The 18,889-nt window shown below is 39.4% G+C and overlaps 1 protein-coding gene across 10 annotated transcripts in view; it reads left to right on the forward strand.

Annotated features, from left to right (window-relative positions):
* The window catches only part of ap3b2 (adaptor related protein complex 3 subunit beta 2), a 51,348-nt gene extending 32,831 nt beyond the window's left edge, over positions 1-18,517 (forward strand). For 3 of the 10 annotated variants that reach the window (XM_081607793.1, XM_081607796.1, XM_081607789.1), the window contains exons 13-28: positions 75-207; positions 1,130-1,239; positions 1,333-1,509; positions 1,705-1,891; positions 2,631-2,761; positions 6,771-6,809; positions 7,949-8,063; positions 9,022-9,190; positions 9,351-9,516; positions 9,994-10,081; positions 10,264-10,373; positions 10,461-10,689; positions 10,778-10,862; positions 11,612-11,709; positions 14,353-14,491; positions 15,888-18,517. In XM_081607793.1, coding sequence (XP_081463919.1) covers positions 75-207; positions 1,130-1,239; positions 1,333-1,509; positions 1,705-1,891; positions 2,631-2,761; positions 6,771-6,809; positions 7,949-8,063; positions 9,022-9,190; positions 9,351-9,516; positions 9,994-10,081; positions 10,264-10,373; positions 10,461-10,689; positions 10,778-10,862; positions 11,612-11,709; positions 14,353-14,491; positions 15,888-16,074 — 2,163 coding nt within the window. In that variant the 3' untranslated portion in view covers positions 16,075-18,517. The remainder of the gene's footprint in view (positions 1-74; positions 208-1,129; positions 1,240-1,332; positions 1,510-1,704; positions 1,892-2,630; positions 2,762-6,770; positions 6,810-7,948; positions 8,064-9,021; positions 9,191-9,350; positions 9,517-9,993; positions 10,082-10,263; positions 10,374-10,460; positions 10,690-10,777; positions 10,863-11,611; positions 11,710-14,352; positions 14,492-15,887) is intronic. The other 7 variants (XM_081607794.1, XM_081607791.1, XM_081607795.1 and 4 more) reach the window with 5 other exon arrangements.
* The last annotated feature ends 372 nt before the right edge of the window (positions 18,518-18,889 follow it).

Genomic DNA, 18,889 nt, shown 5'->3' on the forward strand with positions numbered 1-18,889 from the left:
TTATAATGATTCCTCAATTTTGTCGGCCTACACTGTGATACAAAGATACAACAATGAACGTGTTTGTGTGACAGACATACATTAAAAGCATGGATAAAGATTTCGTAGCTGCAACAATTCAGGCTATCGGCCGCTGCGCTACGAACATCGGTGAAGTGAGAGACACGTGTTTGAACGGCCTGGTGCAGCTGCTGTCCAACCGAGATGGTAAGAGTAGAGAGAGCCTTAAAATTGGTAAATATTCTGTGGTAAACGAGATAGTTGCATGAAATAATATTTTATTTTAATCAGCTCTATTTATTTGTAAATTTATTGCTATGAAATATGTATATTTCAAAATGGTGCTCAAATTGCAATAAATATTAGCTAATTATTTAAGTAACATTCATCAGGCTTGCCTGCAACATAGTGTATCTGGTGTAGGGTTGAAACGATTAATTGATTATTCAATTTAGAGATCGATTAGTCGCTAACTGGACTCAAAGAACAGACCATTTGCTGAAGAAACAACATATTCAGAGCTGTAATTAATCTAAAACTGCACAATATATATTTACATTTTGAATTCAAGATAAAAACATCTGTCTGTAAATACTTTTTGGCATAGCTTTAGCTTAATTTGGTTTAGATTTACTAAAGTAATGCTATATGTTATCACATTTTAGCAAAAAAAATAAATTTTCTGAATTTAAAAAGTAATTAAAGGGATTTGCGTATTTTAATCTTTTAATGTATTTAAAATATTGAATAAAAAGGCTAAAGTGGTCAAATGAAAAACATGAAGAACATACTGATTTTTTATCAGATTATTTTTAATTAAATAATCCTTGTTTGCTGCCCTAATCTGCTGACAGTGATTGCTTGAAGCAACCTAAAAATTCACAGGTAAAGACAGTAAGGTGGTCAAGTCAGTTGTTGCTTTTGTTATTGATTTGATTTTTTCAACTCAGAATTGAAAAATAGTCACACATTTGACATATTTGACTATTTATAGCGAGTTATTGTGCCTGTTTTTTCCCCCCTCGTTTTGCACATCCCTGACATGTATGCAAAGTTTCTACAGACGTGGGTCTGAACTGTAACACTCTGTACTTTCACTGACTGATGCAAACGTTTGACTCGTCTACAGAGCTGGTGGTGGCCGAGTCAGTGGTCGTCATCAAGAAGCTGCTTCAGATGCAGCCGGAGAAGCACAGTGACATCATCAAGCACATGGCGAAACTAACAGACAACATCCAGGTTACGATTTGGCCTCCTCTCCGTTAGCATGGCCAGGGGTTCTGCAGACACTACAAACAGAGGTAGGTCTCACCGTTTGGCGTGCTCCCACAGGTCCCGATGGCACGAGCCAGTATTCTGTGGCTGATTGGAGAATACTGCGAGCATGTGCCAAAGATCGCTCCGGACGTCTTGAGGAAGATGGCCAAGTCGTTCACCAATGAGGAAGACATCGTCAAGCTGCAGATCCTAAATCTGGCCGCGAAGCTTTACCTCACCAATTCCAAGCAGGTACCAAGCTTAAGATTTTCTCTAACAACAGACTAGAATTACTCCAAATTTATCCAGGTTTCATTAATAGTATGGAAAGCTACAGAAAAGTTCTGGTGTGCAAAGAGAAAACAGAATGTGGAAAAATGTTGGCCTTTCCATGTCAGGGGATTCCAGGGTCAGCTGTCCTCGTCCTCTGCGTCCTCTTTCCTACAGACTAAATTGCTGACGCAATACGTTCTCAACTTGGCCAAGTACGACCAGAACTACGACATCCGCGATCGGGCCCGCTTTATTCGGCAGCTCATCGTTCCCACGGAGAAGAGCGGCGCCCTCAGCAAGTACGCCAAGAAGCTTTTCCTGGCTCTGAAACCTGCACCTGTCCTGGAGTCTCCGTTTAAAGGTATGGCAGGAAGAACATCCTGCATTCAGACAATTGTCGCTTTGATGTTTCTCTGAGCTGAATTATTTTTCCAAATACAGGATTTATTTTGTGTTTGTTATATCTAAAGCTCTTTAAGAATGTTGAATGTCTTTAACGCAGTTGGTTAATCTATTAACAAAACCCACTGATTCCACAAATGGAAAAAAAAAACCCTGAAAAATTAAGACAGTCAAAAGCAGATTTAGTTGATAAGCTAACATAATCAGGTCTTAATTGCAGCAGACGACTCATTCGCATCGTAGTTAGATCTACGCACTATTAGGGTTTCATTTAGAGACGATTGGTTGGATTAACTCGATTAATTGTGATCTCATTCAAGGAGTTTGTTTGTTTGCATCTTTTAATATATTTCTCATTTTTGTCAGAAAGGCTTAAACAATTAAATGAACATTTGTATTCAATTAATCATCAGAATAATCAATAGAATAATTGATTACCGATATTTGATTACCGATATAATCTTTAGTTGCAGCCCTAATTTTGCTACAAAATAAGATCTATAAATCTCTTTTAAAGTTCTGTTTGACTCAGGACTTGACTAGCATAAGGTCCAAACCGCTGCGTTGAACTGGTTTTTAAATTACTGACTCCATGTTGTAAACCCAAAACACCAAAACAAGATTTTAAGCTCGATCATCTCAGGTTTCTCAGATTGCAGACTTCTTTCCCCTGTACTTGTTGCTTTGTGTTTGTGCAGACAGAGACCACTTCCAGCTGGGTTCGCTTTCCCACCTGCTGAATGCCAAGGCTGGGGGCTACCAAGAGCTGCCCGACTGGCCCGAAAGCGCCCCCGACCCCTCCGTGCGCAACGTGGAGGTGAAGGAGTCTGTGCGTGCAGTGGGAACAGTAACATACAGAGACACGGGGGCCCCCTGGGGGCCCCTGCAAACGAAGGGGAACGAGAGCTGCTCCTTCGCCAGAGCAGTGCCTCAGAGGGGCTGGACTCCAGAGCTTCCCATCCAAAATAATCTCACCTCCAATATATCATGGATTCCTCATCCATCCATTTACAGCCCGTTACCATTAACACACATCCTTCTGGTCGCCGTTGACTACCCTGATGGATGTTGCTTAACGGCTTTCCCTCCGTTGAGGAGAACGAGTCACACAAAGAAAAGAGGATTCTTTTCTTGTTGATGAGAGAAAGTTGTTGCAATGAAATTTAATATTCAAACGCATCTGGGAAACAGTCCGTGGTAGCAAGCTCCTCTCATCCTCTTTGCTGCACTCGCTTCTGCCGGGCAGCAGCTCCTCGGCCCGTCCACACATTGTTTCTCACAGCCGTTTGAACCACGTTGTGACACGGAGGGGGAGCAGGCTTTGGTTCTGAACTGAGACCAGCGGCGTTGTTCTGATTCACATGTTCATTTTTTTTAATGGTGCGGGCTTTTCTGCACCTATGCTCTCCATATTAGCAGTTTCTCTGGTTCTTTCTCTCGCCTCTCATACAAACTTCAAGAACAGCATGGTGGAAAATTGTTTCCGTTTTGAAACGACTCAAAACATTGAATTTAAGCAGCACAGGCAGCCAGCCCACGCCTAGTTACAAACCACTTGGGAACATTACATTTAATTTGAAATTAGATTAAGCTATTTCCTAAATTAATCATCAACATTTTCACAAAAATAATGATTTAATATGTTTAAGAGAAAGTCTTACCAGTTCTGACCAAAGTCTCTCCTCTTGTCCTGCATCCCATCCCCTCCATGTGCTGTTGGCACTGCAGTGTGTTTTAAATGGACGTAGAATCAAGTGATGCTAAGGCTTGATTCTACCGCCACATATGGTGTTTTTGTTTAATAGTGAAACCAGGAACCTGCCATCGATGAGGTCATGAGTGCAGAAGATTTTTTTATATATATATTCCAGTCTGCTGAATTGGTACAAGATTCTCGTAAATGTTGGTTATTTGGCTTTCGAATGGATTTGTTGCTTTTTTCCATAGATATTCTCATTGAAGGAAACGGCATGTGTAAGCAGAAACCCTGACTCCATGTTTCTGCTTCTCTTCACATAGATCATACAGCTCTGCTAGCTCAAAAGACTCCACGATGTACTGCAGAAGTAGGCTAGCTCTGCTTCTGAGCTAGTCTGTTAGTGTTGAAGTTTATATGAACCTAAGCCAAAGGTCGGAGACAGCCATATATATTTAACATCTTGTATGAACAGTCTAAAACTATCAAATAAAAAAAAAATCAAAGCATCTATCCATAACAAACAAAACCCTCTGGTCAGATTCAGATGGAAATACAGTGACTTCAGAAATCCAAGCATTCCTTTTCGATTGTGACGTTAATACTGCGATGACAAAAGTGATGCGACATATTGTGCGGCTCTACAATTGCTATTATCAATATGCAGATTTTCTTTCTTCTCTGCCAAAAACTCATGGAAATCATTAAGATAATGTTGATGTTCTAATTTTGATCTACTCTTTCTCAGCTGGATTTATAGTGCATAAAAAACAAACAAAAAAAATTTATCTAAAATTTATGTGTTTTATCCTCACATTTTAGCTAAAGAGCTAAAACAAACTAAAACATCGGTAGGATTTTTGAATCAGCACCTCAGTTGCTTTAAGATTTGACATTTTTAAAACCCGGGGGGCGGGGGGGGTCCCCGGACCCCTGAAGGCTCGGTTTTGACCGGCTCTGTCTCCCTCTGCACTCCGCATCCCGTCGTCAGATGGAGGAAGTCATAACCACCGGAGAGGGGCGGATCGGCCTGCTGGGAGACTGGCGAGAGGTGCCCCGTCTGCAGGGTCTCAGAGTGCAGTGGTTTGGTTTCTGATGACTGCTCCCTCTCATTTCCTTCAGATTTCACTCTTGATCTTTTTCTCTACCGAATGTTGGCAAAGCTGGAATTGTGAACAAAAAGTTTGTCCACGATTCAGATTTTCTGAATCTTACAGAATTTTTGTTTGTTTTATAAGTGAACGTTGAAATTATCATTTTTAAAAATAAATACCAAGGAATTATTTACATTAAACAAGCTCCTATATCTTACTGAAAAGTTTTCTTTTATAAAATGTACTAAGATATTTGCACTTTAACTAGACCAAAAATACTTGGTAAGATTTGTGTTCTTCGACTGATTCTGACCTGATTTTACTGAATCCTCCATACTCTATAATGGATTCTCTCACCTGTCATCCCAATATGCAGTCAATAGAGAACAGTTTGAATTAAGTTCAGAGTTGTAGCTAAAGTTAATAAATAATGGTGTGATATTATTATTCATTATACATTTGCTCTTCTGATTTGAAGCTTGCATGTCAAACATGAAGTCAGGGAGACGACACACTGTTAGCAAAACATTAAAAACACAGGATTTAGCTTTTCATGCATAGTTTCCCCAGCAGACTCACTCTGTTCCTGTTTCCTCTGCTGCACCTCACTGCTCCTTCTTCAAAGTTGATTCTTTTTTTAACGTGTGGCGTTGCTTGGTGTGATCTCATTCATCGCTGCGCCTCTCATGGCCGTGATTTCATAGTTCACTCACGTCTTGTTTTGTTGTTGATGGTTTGATCGTAAGTATGTCTGTGCATGACCACAGCACCGTTCACACGTATCTGAAACCCTGGTAAAGATGTGTAAAAAAAAAAACACCTTGAAATTAGATCACCTTTTATTGCTGTTGCATAAACTTACACTAAAATGTTCAGAACAAAGCTAAGCTTTGACTTCAGCAAGTATTTGGTAGGGAGAAGCAATTTATGTTACACAATTGCTTTTGTTGTTAATTACTTGCTCCACCATCGCTTTTATAAAACCCTCCTTGCTAATAGAACTCTTTGATTTTGTATCTGATGAACTTCTGTGTTGAGTTTTGATCTCGTATTTTGGGTCGTCGTCCTGGTAACTGAATCAATGATGACGCCTTCATATTGCTAATGGTGGATAAACAACGTAACGTTTCAGGAAAATTGTTAATCGGCTGTCATTAGTGGCTACGCTAACTAGCCTTAGCATCTGTGAACCAGCTGCAGCATAGCAGAGAGTAAGGGGAAAAGTGTAAGCATTGCATACGTGAGGATGATTGACAATCCTAAGATCCTCTTCTTGGCTCTGATTGGTTCTTTTTGACCAATCCGTGTATTTCTGCAGAAGCCAGCGAAGCTCCATTTCTTTTTATTTTAATTTTATCTCTTATATTGTGCTGTCACATGACAGTTTTAGCAAATATGTAAAAAAAAAAAAAACATTGTTAAATAAGATTTACATACTTTAAATGCTTTCTTATCTTTCCCATTTTGTGTATGCGTGAAAACAAAATGGCCTTTATGTTCAGTTTTATGTTTACACCCCAGAAAAACAGGAATTGATTTCAACACATCCTGGACACTTTGATCCATTTAAAAATTAAAGCTAAGATTAGATTTTATGTGGATTATTGCGATTGATGTTAAACTGATATAAGGCAAAAATTAACTGGAACACCGACAAAACGTGATTTTATTTTAAGGCTATTACACATCTTTAGCAGCCTGGGTCAAAATACGTATGGAGGGATCTGCGCATTAATATGAAGTTATATTGGAGTGAAAAATCACCATTTAGTAGCTCCATGTTAGCCAGATACTGTGATGATAATTTCACATGCGGTGATGAAATTTGGGGTTTACTTCCTGTCTCTGAGTTTCCAACTTGTCTACACCCTTTTATATATATATATATATATATATATATATATATATATATATATATATATATATATATATATATATATCCCCTCCCTCTCTCTGTCTTGCTTTAAAACAAACAAACAAAACATTTCCTTCCTTCTTCCTCATCTCCATCCCTACTCTTTTTTTTTGTTCTTTTCTACATCTGCCAGGTTTTTGCGCTGCTCGAAAGAGTCACAACATTGACGAGCGTGAGTCCGTTTAGCGGCGACGAGCCACAAGTTCCTTCAGCCCGAAACCCACGTAGCTGCGACAAACAAACCCCGAGTGCTTTTAAACACCCTGCCTTATTATGTAGTTGCTGTTCTGTGCTTAGCTGAGCCGAAGCCACCTGAAACACAGCTCCCCCTCTCTCCCTCCTCCTCACCATTACAGAAGTGATTCTTTCTCGTCAGGCATGTCGAGACGCGTTAGCGGAGTGATTTTTTAAAGTGGGATCGGGAGATGTCCGCGCTCATTACCGAACAGCTCCGGTCAATGAGCGCGGACACGGAAAGAGCAGATTGCTTTCTTTGGGGGAAAAAAAAAAAGCGTAGGAGGATAAGTCCTCAAAGGCATCACTTCTGTTAATGAAAATGCTCCCTGTATTGAAAGAAAACCATTTATGCAACTGGTCATGAAGGCAACACCTGGTGCTCGTCTCATTCGGCGTAAAGAAGCATCCGAATTGAATTCATTTTCTTTTTTTTCTTTCTTTTACTTCTCTCGTAAAATACATTGGAGTATTAAGGCCACGCTAGGAAAATGAAGAATATAAAAGTACGAGAAGAAAGCCGTAATACTACGAGAGTAATGTCATAGTATCACGAGAATAGATCTGGTATGACTTTATTCTCATATTTTTTTGTGCTATTTTATAGTAATTTTATTATGACTTAATTCTTATAATTGTATTTTTAATTGTTCTTATTGTGGCCATAATACTCAGTCGTAGTAAAAGCAATGACAGCCTCACAAATTTTCACAGGGGCGGAAAAAACCAAACTTTTTATTTGATCAATCTATCTGTTGTCTTATTGAAAAAATACGACTCTAAATGCCTTTCTATGGCCTGAACATGATTCTCAAGAGGGAGGGGGCCAGCATTTCTCAAAAGAGGGCCATGGCCCCCTCAGCCCCTCCCTTGGGGGTCCCACTGTGTAAAAGCAGATCAGCAGCAGCGATGGATGGCTTCATTTGGCTGCATCACGCCCAGGCAGAGGCATTCATGGCCATGCTACTCTGCCCACGTCTGTGCTTTTTGCTGAGGGTTGTTTCTTTTTTCTTTGTTTTTGCTCCCCTCCACTGTGGCTGAAATAAAAACTCACTGGGCTCCGTTTCTGTCCATCAGGTGCCTGAATGGACCAAATGCAGCAGCCGGGAGAAGAGGAAGGAGAAGAAAGTCGAGAAGCCGTTCTACTCCGACTCAGAGGGAGAGTCCGGCCCGACCGAGTCTGCTGACAGCGGTAACGTTTATCCTCAGTGTGCCGACAGGACGCATTTTATCAAAACGGATGTCTTGCCACCATGGATTCATGGTGGATCTGCTGTGATTCAAGAACATTAGTGAACACAGACAGGTCAAAGGTTATAAAACAATATCCCTAGCTGTTAACGTCTCGCTGTCCCAGACAAACAGACGAAACCAGAAGTTTACATACACAGAATAAAAATACACTTAGACCTTTTTTTCCTCCATGTCTGAAGTTAAATCAGACCAAACCTCTCTGGATTTAGGTCGGTTAAAATGACCAAAAGTATTTCTGTTTGCTAAACAGAAATACTTTTCTATTATTGTTATGCCACAATGACGAGAGGATTTGTCAAATACTTAATTATTAATGTCTTCAAAATCACAATAAAGTTCGGGAAACATAAATACTTCACCGAGGCGCGTTTTTTTGATATTGTAAATTAAATATTGAATTTTTACATAGCTTAATGTTAGAGAAGTTAACGCCTCTTTTTTAAAGAAATAATCCATTTAATCTAATATTTTATTAATTAGAGAAACCAATACGTTTGTATTGATTCTCTGAAAACATAACCAAACTGATTATCAAAGTTTTGCCTAAGATATGAAGATAAATGGATCACAACATTAAACATCTAATTAGTTTGAGCTAATCAGTTGACACCATGATACTGCTGCCACCACTGCTTTCTTTTGGACTGAAAAATATTTAAGCAGCTCAACTTCAACTTGTTCGATTCAGGCTTAAAAATTGTTTATTTTCTTCATCTGAGCCTTAGACTAAATGTTAGAGACACAAAGTGACTCAATATAATTGATGCTCCAAGCTATTATTGATGCTTGGAGCATCAATAAGTCAAAAAAATAACTAAAAAATTTGTATTCCACACCTGCAAAACAGTTTGGATTAAATACTTTCCCCTCTGACTAAACCTTATTTTCCTTTCCAGAGTCGGACTCTGCCAGCGGCTCGGAGAGCGGCAGCGAGGGGAGCGGCTTGGCCTCAGAGAGCGAAGAGAGCGGCGAGGTCTCCGTGTCCGAGGAGGATGAGGAGGAGGAAGAGGAGGAAAATAAAACGAAGAAGAGGGAATTAAAGAAGGTGGTGCAAGAAAGCGAAAGGTGACCAACACAGTTTGAAGGGTTTATAATCTTATTGTTTTCCAGAGGATTTTTGTAATCGGTGTTAAAGCCTCAGGTCGTCCAGTGTTGCTTCCCTTTAGCTAAAACCGGATCAATGTCTGTCTTGTTCATTTAATCACCGTCTCCTTTCTGTTGTCAGTGAGCAGAGCAGCGAAGAGGAAGACAGGAAACACGAGAGGAAGATGAAACAGCGGAAGAGCGACTCGGAGTCGGAGTCTGACGAGGAAGAGGAGAGCGAGTCTGAGAGCAGCCAGTCAGAGTCTGACGACTCCGAGTCTGAGGCAGAAGTCAGAAAGAAAAAGAAGGTACGCCGAGCAGACTGAGGCGGAGACACCGTGTTTTAGAAAAATATTCATAACCCTGGAGGGATTTTTTACATTTTGTCCTCTGAAAGAAATATAACAACAGAGAAATGACTGTCTCTGCTTTTTGTCCTTCATGATATAGATAAAGTAGCTTTGGATTTTAATCTCATAATCATTACTTTTTATAATCAGGATTCAGCTTTTTTTGGGATTTTAATTTTTTCAACAGAATTTCATTCTCAGAATTAAGAATCGAATCTCCAAATTTGGACATGAATTTTTAGATTCAAATGAATGAATTTGAAACTCAGAGACTTTTTTCTCTCCGAGTTTCTCAGAATTCAGAGAAAAACTTCTTTCAAACTTCAGTGTGAATTTTATTTATTTATGTTTATTATTTTCAGTGACCCTAATCCTCCTCCATGATTCATATAAATTGTGGGATGCTCATGACATTTGTACTTGATCTTCCTCCAGGCAGCTGAATCTAAACCTCCTTCCAAACCTGTCAAGAAAGAAACCAAGAAAGAGAAGAAGGAAATGTCTCTTTTGGACCTCGATGATTGTGAGTTGTTTTTTTGTTTTTTTTTCCATTTTTTCCACAGAGAAAGCAGATGTTTTATATAAACACAGGCTGGTCTTTTGCTTATCAAACAATAGACCAGATCATATGATTTCTTTTTCATAAGGACTGAATAAATAAAAGTTCAGCGTCTCTGAATGTTGACTTCCATCTTTTCCTCCCAGTTGAACCAGCTCCCTCACCTCAAGTCACACCGGTCAACAACTTGCTCTCTAACAGCCTGGTGACCGACCTGGAAGGCCTTTCCCTGTCCGAAGCCGTCCTGTCGCCAGCGGTAAGCAGAAACGCTTCCGTCTTCCTGCCTTTAAAGTTGCGGGGTGGAACAGAGACGGAGTGCGAGACATAAGATATGTTTCCACAGACCATCGCCCCCTCCAGCGCGCTGAAGAGCTACGAGCTGCTGCACCGCATCACGGGCGAGGGTCTGTCGGTGGAATACTGCTTCAGCCGGCAGCCGTTCAGCCCCGACGCCAACATGGTGGCGGTGCAGATGCAGTTCACCAACAGCTCCACGTCCGACACCAAGAGCCTGCACATGGAGGACGTGAAGCTCCAGTCGGGGATGAGGGTGAAGGAGTTCCCGGAGATAGGTACCCCGACAGCAGCAGACGTCGCTCGTGTGTTTAGATGTTTTCCTGACTTTTAATCAACGTCATTTACGCTTTTGCGTGTCGACAGAGTCGCTGCCAGCCGGCGAGACGGCCACGGCGGTTATGGGCATTGATTTCTGCGACTCGACACAAGCTGCAAACTTCCAACTGTGGTGAGCTGATGTCTCTGTTCGCTCAGTTTTACATCCTTTCCTCAACTTTAAAACACAACTAGAGCGTCTGTAGCAAAACTGTCAGTTTTTCTAATAGTTTTCTAATAGTTATTCTTGACTTTTGCAAAACGAGCATTTCTCAAAGTAATTCTTACAAAACGCCGTGCTGCAAAAGCTAGTTTCTTTCTCATAATCCTTAGTTCATTTCTCAAAATTAAATATCAGTGTCAGTAGCACATCTCTGACATTTTTTCATTGTTTATGGACAAGACAGTAAAATTGACTAGTCATGTTGTTATCATTACAGTGTATTCGTGTATTCTGGTGGGACACACACCAGAGTACGTGTTGTAAACTACAACTGAAGTTTTGATGATCAGCATTTCGTACGATTGTAAGAGATCAACGGCAAGAGACAGGACAAGATTAACATTTATGCTTCTACTGTAATTTGGTAGACAGATCATTTCTGTGATTCAGAAAGGAAAGGACGGCCCTTCAGAGCACAAAAACAAAAGTAGAATTGGGAACATAAGACAATCTCCATAACCCTGTGCTGTCTCAAGAATTGGACCCCGCAAACTTTTTACCCGGTGTGCGAATTCGTGTCTCTGCGCAACTTTAAGCTCCGTTGTCCCACTGAAAGAAAAAAACAATGTAGTACCACTTCTGTGCCTGAATCTATTTTCTTTGTGAAATAAAACCAATGCTGATCTAAGATCAATAAATATATCGCTGTCGTTTTGCAGCACGCACACCAGGAAATTTTTTGTGTCCATCCAGCCGCCCGTCGGAGAGCTGATGAGGCCGGTCTTCCTCACAGAGAACGAGTTCAAAAAGGAGCAAGGTGAGCGTTCCTTTAAAGTGCAGCAATATGTTACTCTGCCATTGATGCCGAGGCGTATAACTAGGCTTTTTATCTCATTATTACTGCTAAACATCATTCACATCAACCTGTCAGTGAGACTAGGCTCTGAAATTAGCCAATTGCCTGCAGTCTCTCTCTCGTGTGTTTGAATCTAAATGTCAATGAGCAATTTCTCATTTTTTACAAATAAACTTGAAATAATAAACAAAAAAGTTGTTAATGGCGGTTGTAAAACAATAAAAGGAGCATTTCTGTCATTGACTGACATGCAGTGTGGACAAAACGCTAATCCATGCAGCTTCTCCCTCAGTGCATTATATTGACCCCCTCACCAGGCTAAACTTTGTTTGTTCATTTATTTTAGTACATCAGCAACAATGACAGCTATCTATATATATAATAAGACATTCTATCTATTTAAAAGATATAATAGTATTTGATTATGCATACAAAACCTACAGAAAGACTAGTTTTATTTGGTGCACTGCCATGTTTTCTGTCTATTTTATAAAAATATTTTAACACAAAAACACAACTGGTGAACCTCTCTACCCCCAGGCTTAGATAGTTTCTAGGGGAAACCGAACTGTGTACGGGATGATATGAACAAACTGATTGGCTGCCCCCACCAGAGCTGCCAATCACATTTCAAGAGTGGCCGGTGCCCCGCCCCTGTGGCCACGCCCCCTGGCTGAGCCCTCAAAGCATGATGTCACCTTTTTTAAAAAATGGCCTAAGTCATTTTTTGCCAAAAGTGATTTTTGCAAAAAAATAAAAATAAATCACCTCCTTTTAATACGCAAGAGGATAAGGGTCCACTGGAAAAAAATAATAAAACAGTTCTGACTTTAATCTCAGAAAAAAGTCAGAATTTTTACAATGTCAGAGATGTGCTACTGAATTTCTGAGAAAAAAATTCTGACACCCCGCAACTTTAAAGGCAGGAAGACGGAAGCGTTTCTGCTTACCGCTGGCAACAGGAATTTTTTCAGTGCCTTTCTTTTTCAATGGTGAGATGTTAGAAATGACTAAGTCTGTCACAATAAGCAATAAATTGATAAATGAGTGCAATAATTCTTTAATCTCAGAATTATGACTTTAATCTCCGAAATCTGAGATTAAAGTCAGAACTGTTTTTTTTTTCCAGTGGCCCTAATCCTCTTCCGTTTTTTAATTACCAAAGGAAAAAAAATACTTTGGTGAAAAACGTCTTAGACCGTTATTTTAGGAAGGTGATGATCTAAAATGGTTCCAGTTAGAAACAGAAACTGCTTTAAAGGTGAAATGACGTGTGGCTGCAGCCTGAACCACTGCAGTAAACGTGCAGTAAACATGTAATAAACGTGTAGTAAACGTGTCCTCCTCTTCATACAACCCCTCATAGAGAAGCCTTTTCAGACAGCCGGTAAGTTGGCTTTGATAGGTCTGTTGTTCCCAGCCGTCTGTGTGCCCGCCTGCTGTACAGCAAACCTCAGAACCCCCACTTTCCCACCATCATCCCCTCTTCCCTGAGACGCGACCCCTGACCCCTTCCTGCCTTGGTAGTCACACCGCAGCTGCATCTTCAGGTCTGGAGCTGCTGACCTGCTGATCACAGGAATGACTGGAAATGCTCATCCACTGATCATGATTCAGTTCTGTTTGAGCACAAAGCGAATGACAAAAACTACTTTGAAACCACGAGTAACCACTGATCTAAGCTATCTTGTTGTTGTTGTTTTTCTGAACTGTTTCTTTGCAGAGAAACTGATTTTTTGAGCGTAAATTTAGTTTTTGCTCGGTAATGGCTTTTTACTTACGGGTTTGTAGTGTACATTTGAGAGGCAGTTTGGGAATATATTGGGAACTGAGAGGTCTACCATCAATCCCCTTCTGTGTTCAGTGGGAAGCATCACTGCATTCCAGTTTGCACAGTATGTTTGTTATTCCTGGTTGACTGGATACTACTAAAATCCTAATATACGGCGGAATTTAAAGGTAGACATGCAGAAACCACCTTGCTGGGCTGTGAATACAGTATGTGTGCTGTATGTAATACTGTATGTCCAAACATGGCAGACATCTAGAACTTTTTACATCTATATTTACATATATTCTGGTTGTATATAATTTCAGTGCCTTTCTTTTTCAATGGTGAGATGTTAGAAATGACTAAGCCTGTCACAATAAGCAATAAAAAGATAAATGAGCGCAATAATTTTCATTTGGACAACAGTCGTTAAAGACAAGCTGACTTTTAATATTGTTGAAGAAACGCTGTAAACATTTGATACCTGCACAAAGTAGTTAGCTTGCGCTACCTGCCACTTTTACCTGTTTCCCGGCATAAGCCGAATGATTTTTTTCATACAGTTTTGTTTATAACATTTTAGTTGCTGTTGTTTCAGATGTTTATTTGGTTCCAGTGTTTGTTTGTTTTTATCTTTGAGGTGGTGCATGCCCATTATTATGCCAGTATTATTTTAGTGAAAAATGATCTCAAGATGGCAGTGTTATTATTTTATCACCACAATTTCTGGGCCAATTTATCATCCAGCATCATTTCTTATGGTGACAGGCCTAGAAACGACTAAAAGCATCACCTTTTCTTTTTTCGCCTCTGCTCTGCTGACACTCTTCCAGGTCAGCTGATGGGAATGAATGAGATCACAGAGAAGCTAATTCTAGATGCCAAGTGTCGGAACGAGCACGCCATCGTCCAGAGAGTGACCACCGCCGCCAACCTCAGCCGCGTCCCCTGTGGCTCAGACAAAGAGTGCAGGTAGGAGGATCAGCGCCTCGCTGTGCAGTAATCGTTCAAATGAAATGCATAACCAGCTTTCAAATCCCAGAATATAGTAAACAGTGATAGCATCTTCATTCAGACCGCAGAATATTCAGTAATGACAGTTGGGAGTGTTGAGTTTAACTTTTAATAAGGCTTCAAACTTCAATAGTTAATAGTTGTGTTCAGTACTGTAAAGCAGACATGGCTTCAGATTAAGAGGGTTGAATTTCCAGTGACCAAATATTTTGAAATCTGTGGTAAATGATATTCAGTTGGCTGCATTCTCCACTTCTGCCATTAGATGTCACTACATCCTTTAGTTCATTTTACATCCTCTAGTAAAACTGGAAAAATGTCTTCAAGCAAGCCATACCAGCCGATTTGAATACACTTTATGATTATCCCTCTGTTTATTACCTCTACAGCTCAGTAAGCACAGATATTCATTTTAATCTAAAATTTTTTTTGCATGTATTGAAAAAGTTTGATTCAGAAAAAAAAAACGGGTTCCATATCATTATAGTGCTGTTTATTTTTATACTTGAAATCTATAAAGAAAGCAAAACAAACAGACTATGACCATCAATACGTGTGAACACTCTGGACCAATAAGGACAAGAAAGTTCAAATAAATTGTGTTTTTAGAGAGTTAATAGACCAGCACTCTATCTCAATTTAAAAAAGCTCAGTGACAGCTAATCTGTAATTAGCCACAGTAGCAGCTGTAATAAAAAATGACAGAATATTATAGGAATTGTTACTGCAGTGGTGACTGGTGTGCATTTACACTCCGTTTTATGCTAACAACTGTTGCTACATAGCTGTCCGCTTACTAGCTAAGCTGTTTTTATTGAGCTCATGGTAAACCTAGCCTTTTCACTTTTCAGAAACTTCTTCGCCTTTAATGCATACGGTCTTCTGTGAAAGGATATTGTTCACTCCGTCCTTTCCCATGTTTCCTCTCAGTAGGAACACATCTGTTTGTTAATGTTTCCATCACAACTCCTTTTTATTTTTTTGTCATAAACTGATTTCTGTGGAAATCGCTCTCTGGTTGTCCCCAAAGACATGTACTCAGTGTGAACTCAGAAAATCAATGGAAATACTAATTGGTTTGGAAAACAAGTGAAAAGACCTTATTGTGAATCATTTATTCCAGTGTCGTCTTGATTTGAAGGGTTTCGAAGTTTCACACAGGGTTATGGGTTGTAGGGTCCTTCTCTTTCCTTTTTACATTTGAGAAAGATCAGTGTGGTTTTTGCCTCCAGCTTGAGAATTCATCTAATTTTTGCATCTGAATCTACATCCTGGTAACCGACGTCCATTTCACTCTCGTTCTGTGTTTTCAACCTTACTTCTGCTCTTTTTCTTTTTGCTGCTTTGACTTCAGTCCTCCTGTTCCTCCTCCTGAACATCCTGTCCACAGGTTTGCGGGCAGAACGGTGACCAGCGGCAGCTTGGTGCTGGTCACCGTGGCGACCAGAGAAGAGGGCGCCGCCCAGCTGACGATCAACTGTGAGAAGATGGTGATCGGCACCATGCTGGTTAAGGACATCCTCCTGGCCCTGACGCAGTGACGATAAGCAGACACCCGGCTCGACTTGTGCCCCCTCACTCCAGCCACCTCGTGAATTTCGTTTAGGACTGGTCACCGCTCCATCTCCTGTGTTCTCCAGCAAGCCACGTTGGAGAGAAAGCTTCCAGAGTGTGAACAGCTTCTTTTTAAAAAATAAATCCTCCAAACTCTGTACACTGCATCTGAAGAGTGATGGAGAAGACATCTATAGAAAAATGGAATCAGATTGTAGCATAATCATCTTTTAGCTGCTCAGTTACCCTAAATACCACTTACTGGTATTTAGGGTATTGAAGCAAAATGGACATTGTTTGGAGGTTCTCTGCTGTGCTTGTACTCATTGTCCACATTAAAAATTTTGTTTCAGGTGAAATAAAAAAAAAAAAATGCTTCCAAAAGCGAAGATTTTAAACTCTGTTTGTGGTGTAACCACGTGAATCGGACATCCAGAGATAAGTGGAAATGATGATTTTAGAGGCCCAGCTTGCATAGGTCCGGTACAACAGTGACGCAGTTTTTATGTTTCTTTTTTCCCCCTCTTTTGTCCTGACTTTGTTTCCGTTAAGCCTCAGTTTTAAGCTGTTGAAGTTAGTGACTGAGAGGAAAAGCTAAAACTGTTAAATCTTTAACCTGGGACTGCTTTAGCCGTGCTCAGGACATTTTTTATCATTTTAATTTCTTTCATGTTGACATTATTATTATCTATTGTGTAGCTGTCACAGTGGTTTGCATTGGAATCCAAGTGATGGTGGAGAGACATAAAGGTTTACAAAAACAAAAGATGAATAATTAGCTGGAGTGGTTTAGCTAGGCTATTGGAGATCCAAACAAAAATACACCAGAACAAAATAACTTTTATCTGTTTGGGAAAAAAAGAAAAACATGTCATAATAGTATAAAATCAGAACACTGTATACTTATAAGACTAAGTTTTTATTAAGTATAACCATTTCAATTGGATTTTTGAAAGTAAAAAAAAATCAGCTATCTCAACATATTTTATTAGCATTGAGGGTCAACTTGAAAAAAATAACACAAATCTGGATCATTCTGTTTTGTCTCAAGAAATATTAATCATTTACTACGGGCAGTAAAACAAAGCGTGTAAACAGGATTCTTTAAATACATCAATTGAACAAGTTAACCTAGTTAGAGCGCTGAGCAGATGAGAAGTTTATGAGCAGGCAGTCTTAAAAAGAAAGTGATTTGACTTGAAAGTGCTGTATTACTACTGCAGTGCTATGAGTGTGTGTGCTTTGAGGGTGTACTTTTGTGTTTAATATTGTTAATTAATGTTAAATTTCACCAAGTGGATTTCAAATCTGTTTGAAAAAAATAGTTTTTTTTTCACAGATTGATTTTTTTAGTTGCTTGGCTGACCAAACAGCCAAAAGATATTTACCAGTAAAGTGGCACTTTTATTGAATTTGTTTTTCACTGAAAATTTTTTATATCTTCCAATATTTAGAAGCCACTTGTTTTTAGAAAACTAAACAGAAACAATGTAAGATTTTCCAAAAAAGAAAAAATTACTTTCAGTGTCTTTCACAGCTCATTTCTTTCACAGTAAAAACTTAGCAAAAGCTAATAAGTAGTTAGCTTAGTCTAGGTTCTGCATATTTTCTAAAATTAGCACAGTAGAAACACACATTAAAATGGGTTAGCTTTAGTTATAATGATAATGAGAGTTTAATTATCTCCAAACAAACTCAAGGTAGCACTTTTTTTCTATCTTAGTAGCTGAGAAGTTAGCAGGCTAATAAGTTTCAGCTGAACGGTACAAACCTTATCTTTCAGCAAAAATAGCAACAAGAAATATTTTAAAGATATGTCAAATTTGTTAATCAAAAATATTACAGTCAATGTTCATGTCAAGGTAGGATTTTGTTCAAAATTCCGTTTGGGTTTAAGATTTAAGGAAAACATTTTGAAATTGGCATTTCAAAGTCATTTACAAGGACCATTTTTTAAAGAAATGTTTGTCTAAATCACATTCAAGTCAAAGCTCATGCAGCTTATTTTTGTGAAACTCACGAGGTCCAGTAAAAATGGTAGTTTTTCTATTTTTTCCCCCCATCATTTGGTGTATGGATTTATTTTTGCCCTTGGAAACAAAGTCAGGAGCAGAGGCAATATATCATGTCAAATGTAGCCAATCGTGGAGAGAGTATATATTCACAAACATTTTGTTTTGGTTGCCATTAATCCTAAAACTTCCTGTTTATAGCAGCACAGACACAACGAGATAATGAAATATTCCTTATCCCCAACGAAAAGGAGGCGGGTTTCACAGAAAACGGCAAATTCACACCTGGTCATTCCTTTCATCTCCAATGGCTTTTACATAGACGAAGTACGGATTATCATGCCCTGTGTGTGGTTGTGAATTGTAATCTTGAGGTATTGCAAGTTTATTTATTGTACAAATAAAAGATTAAAGCTTGCGTGTCTTCTCTCTTGTACCGTGTATAATACCGTACTCTGGAAACGTGTTTACAAGTTTTGTGTAAAAGAAGAAAAGAAAAAACAATTTAGCATCAGCGCGAGCCATAGGAGGAGGACGCCAGACCGCTTAGCTAACAATTAGATTATTGGCTCAGCAAATCACAAAAACCACAGGAGACTCGGGACAGCAAAATGTGGATGGCTAAATGATAGGGGAAATACAGAATAACAAAGGAGTTTAACAGTCAATACACTTAAGGACCCAAATATTAAAACACACATTCCATTTACCTCGAAACTGGGAATGACCCTTTACACGTGACGTCACCGTCATGTAGCCTAGCATGTGTGAAAATAGGCTGGTTAGCATC

Source organism: Poecilia reticulata, chromosome 6 (assembly GCF_904066995.2).
Source record: "Poecilia reticulata chromosome 6, P_reticulata-male-v2, whole genome shotgun sequence".
Taxonomy (NCBI): domain Eukaryota; kingdom Metazoa; phylum Chordata; class Actinopteri; order Cyprinodontiformes; family Poeciliidae; genus Poecilia; species Poecilia reticulata.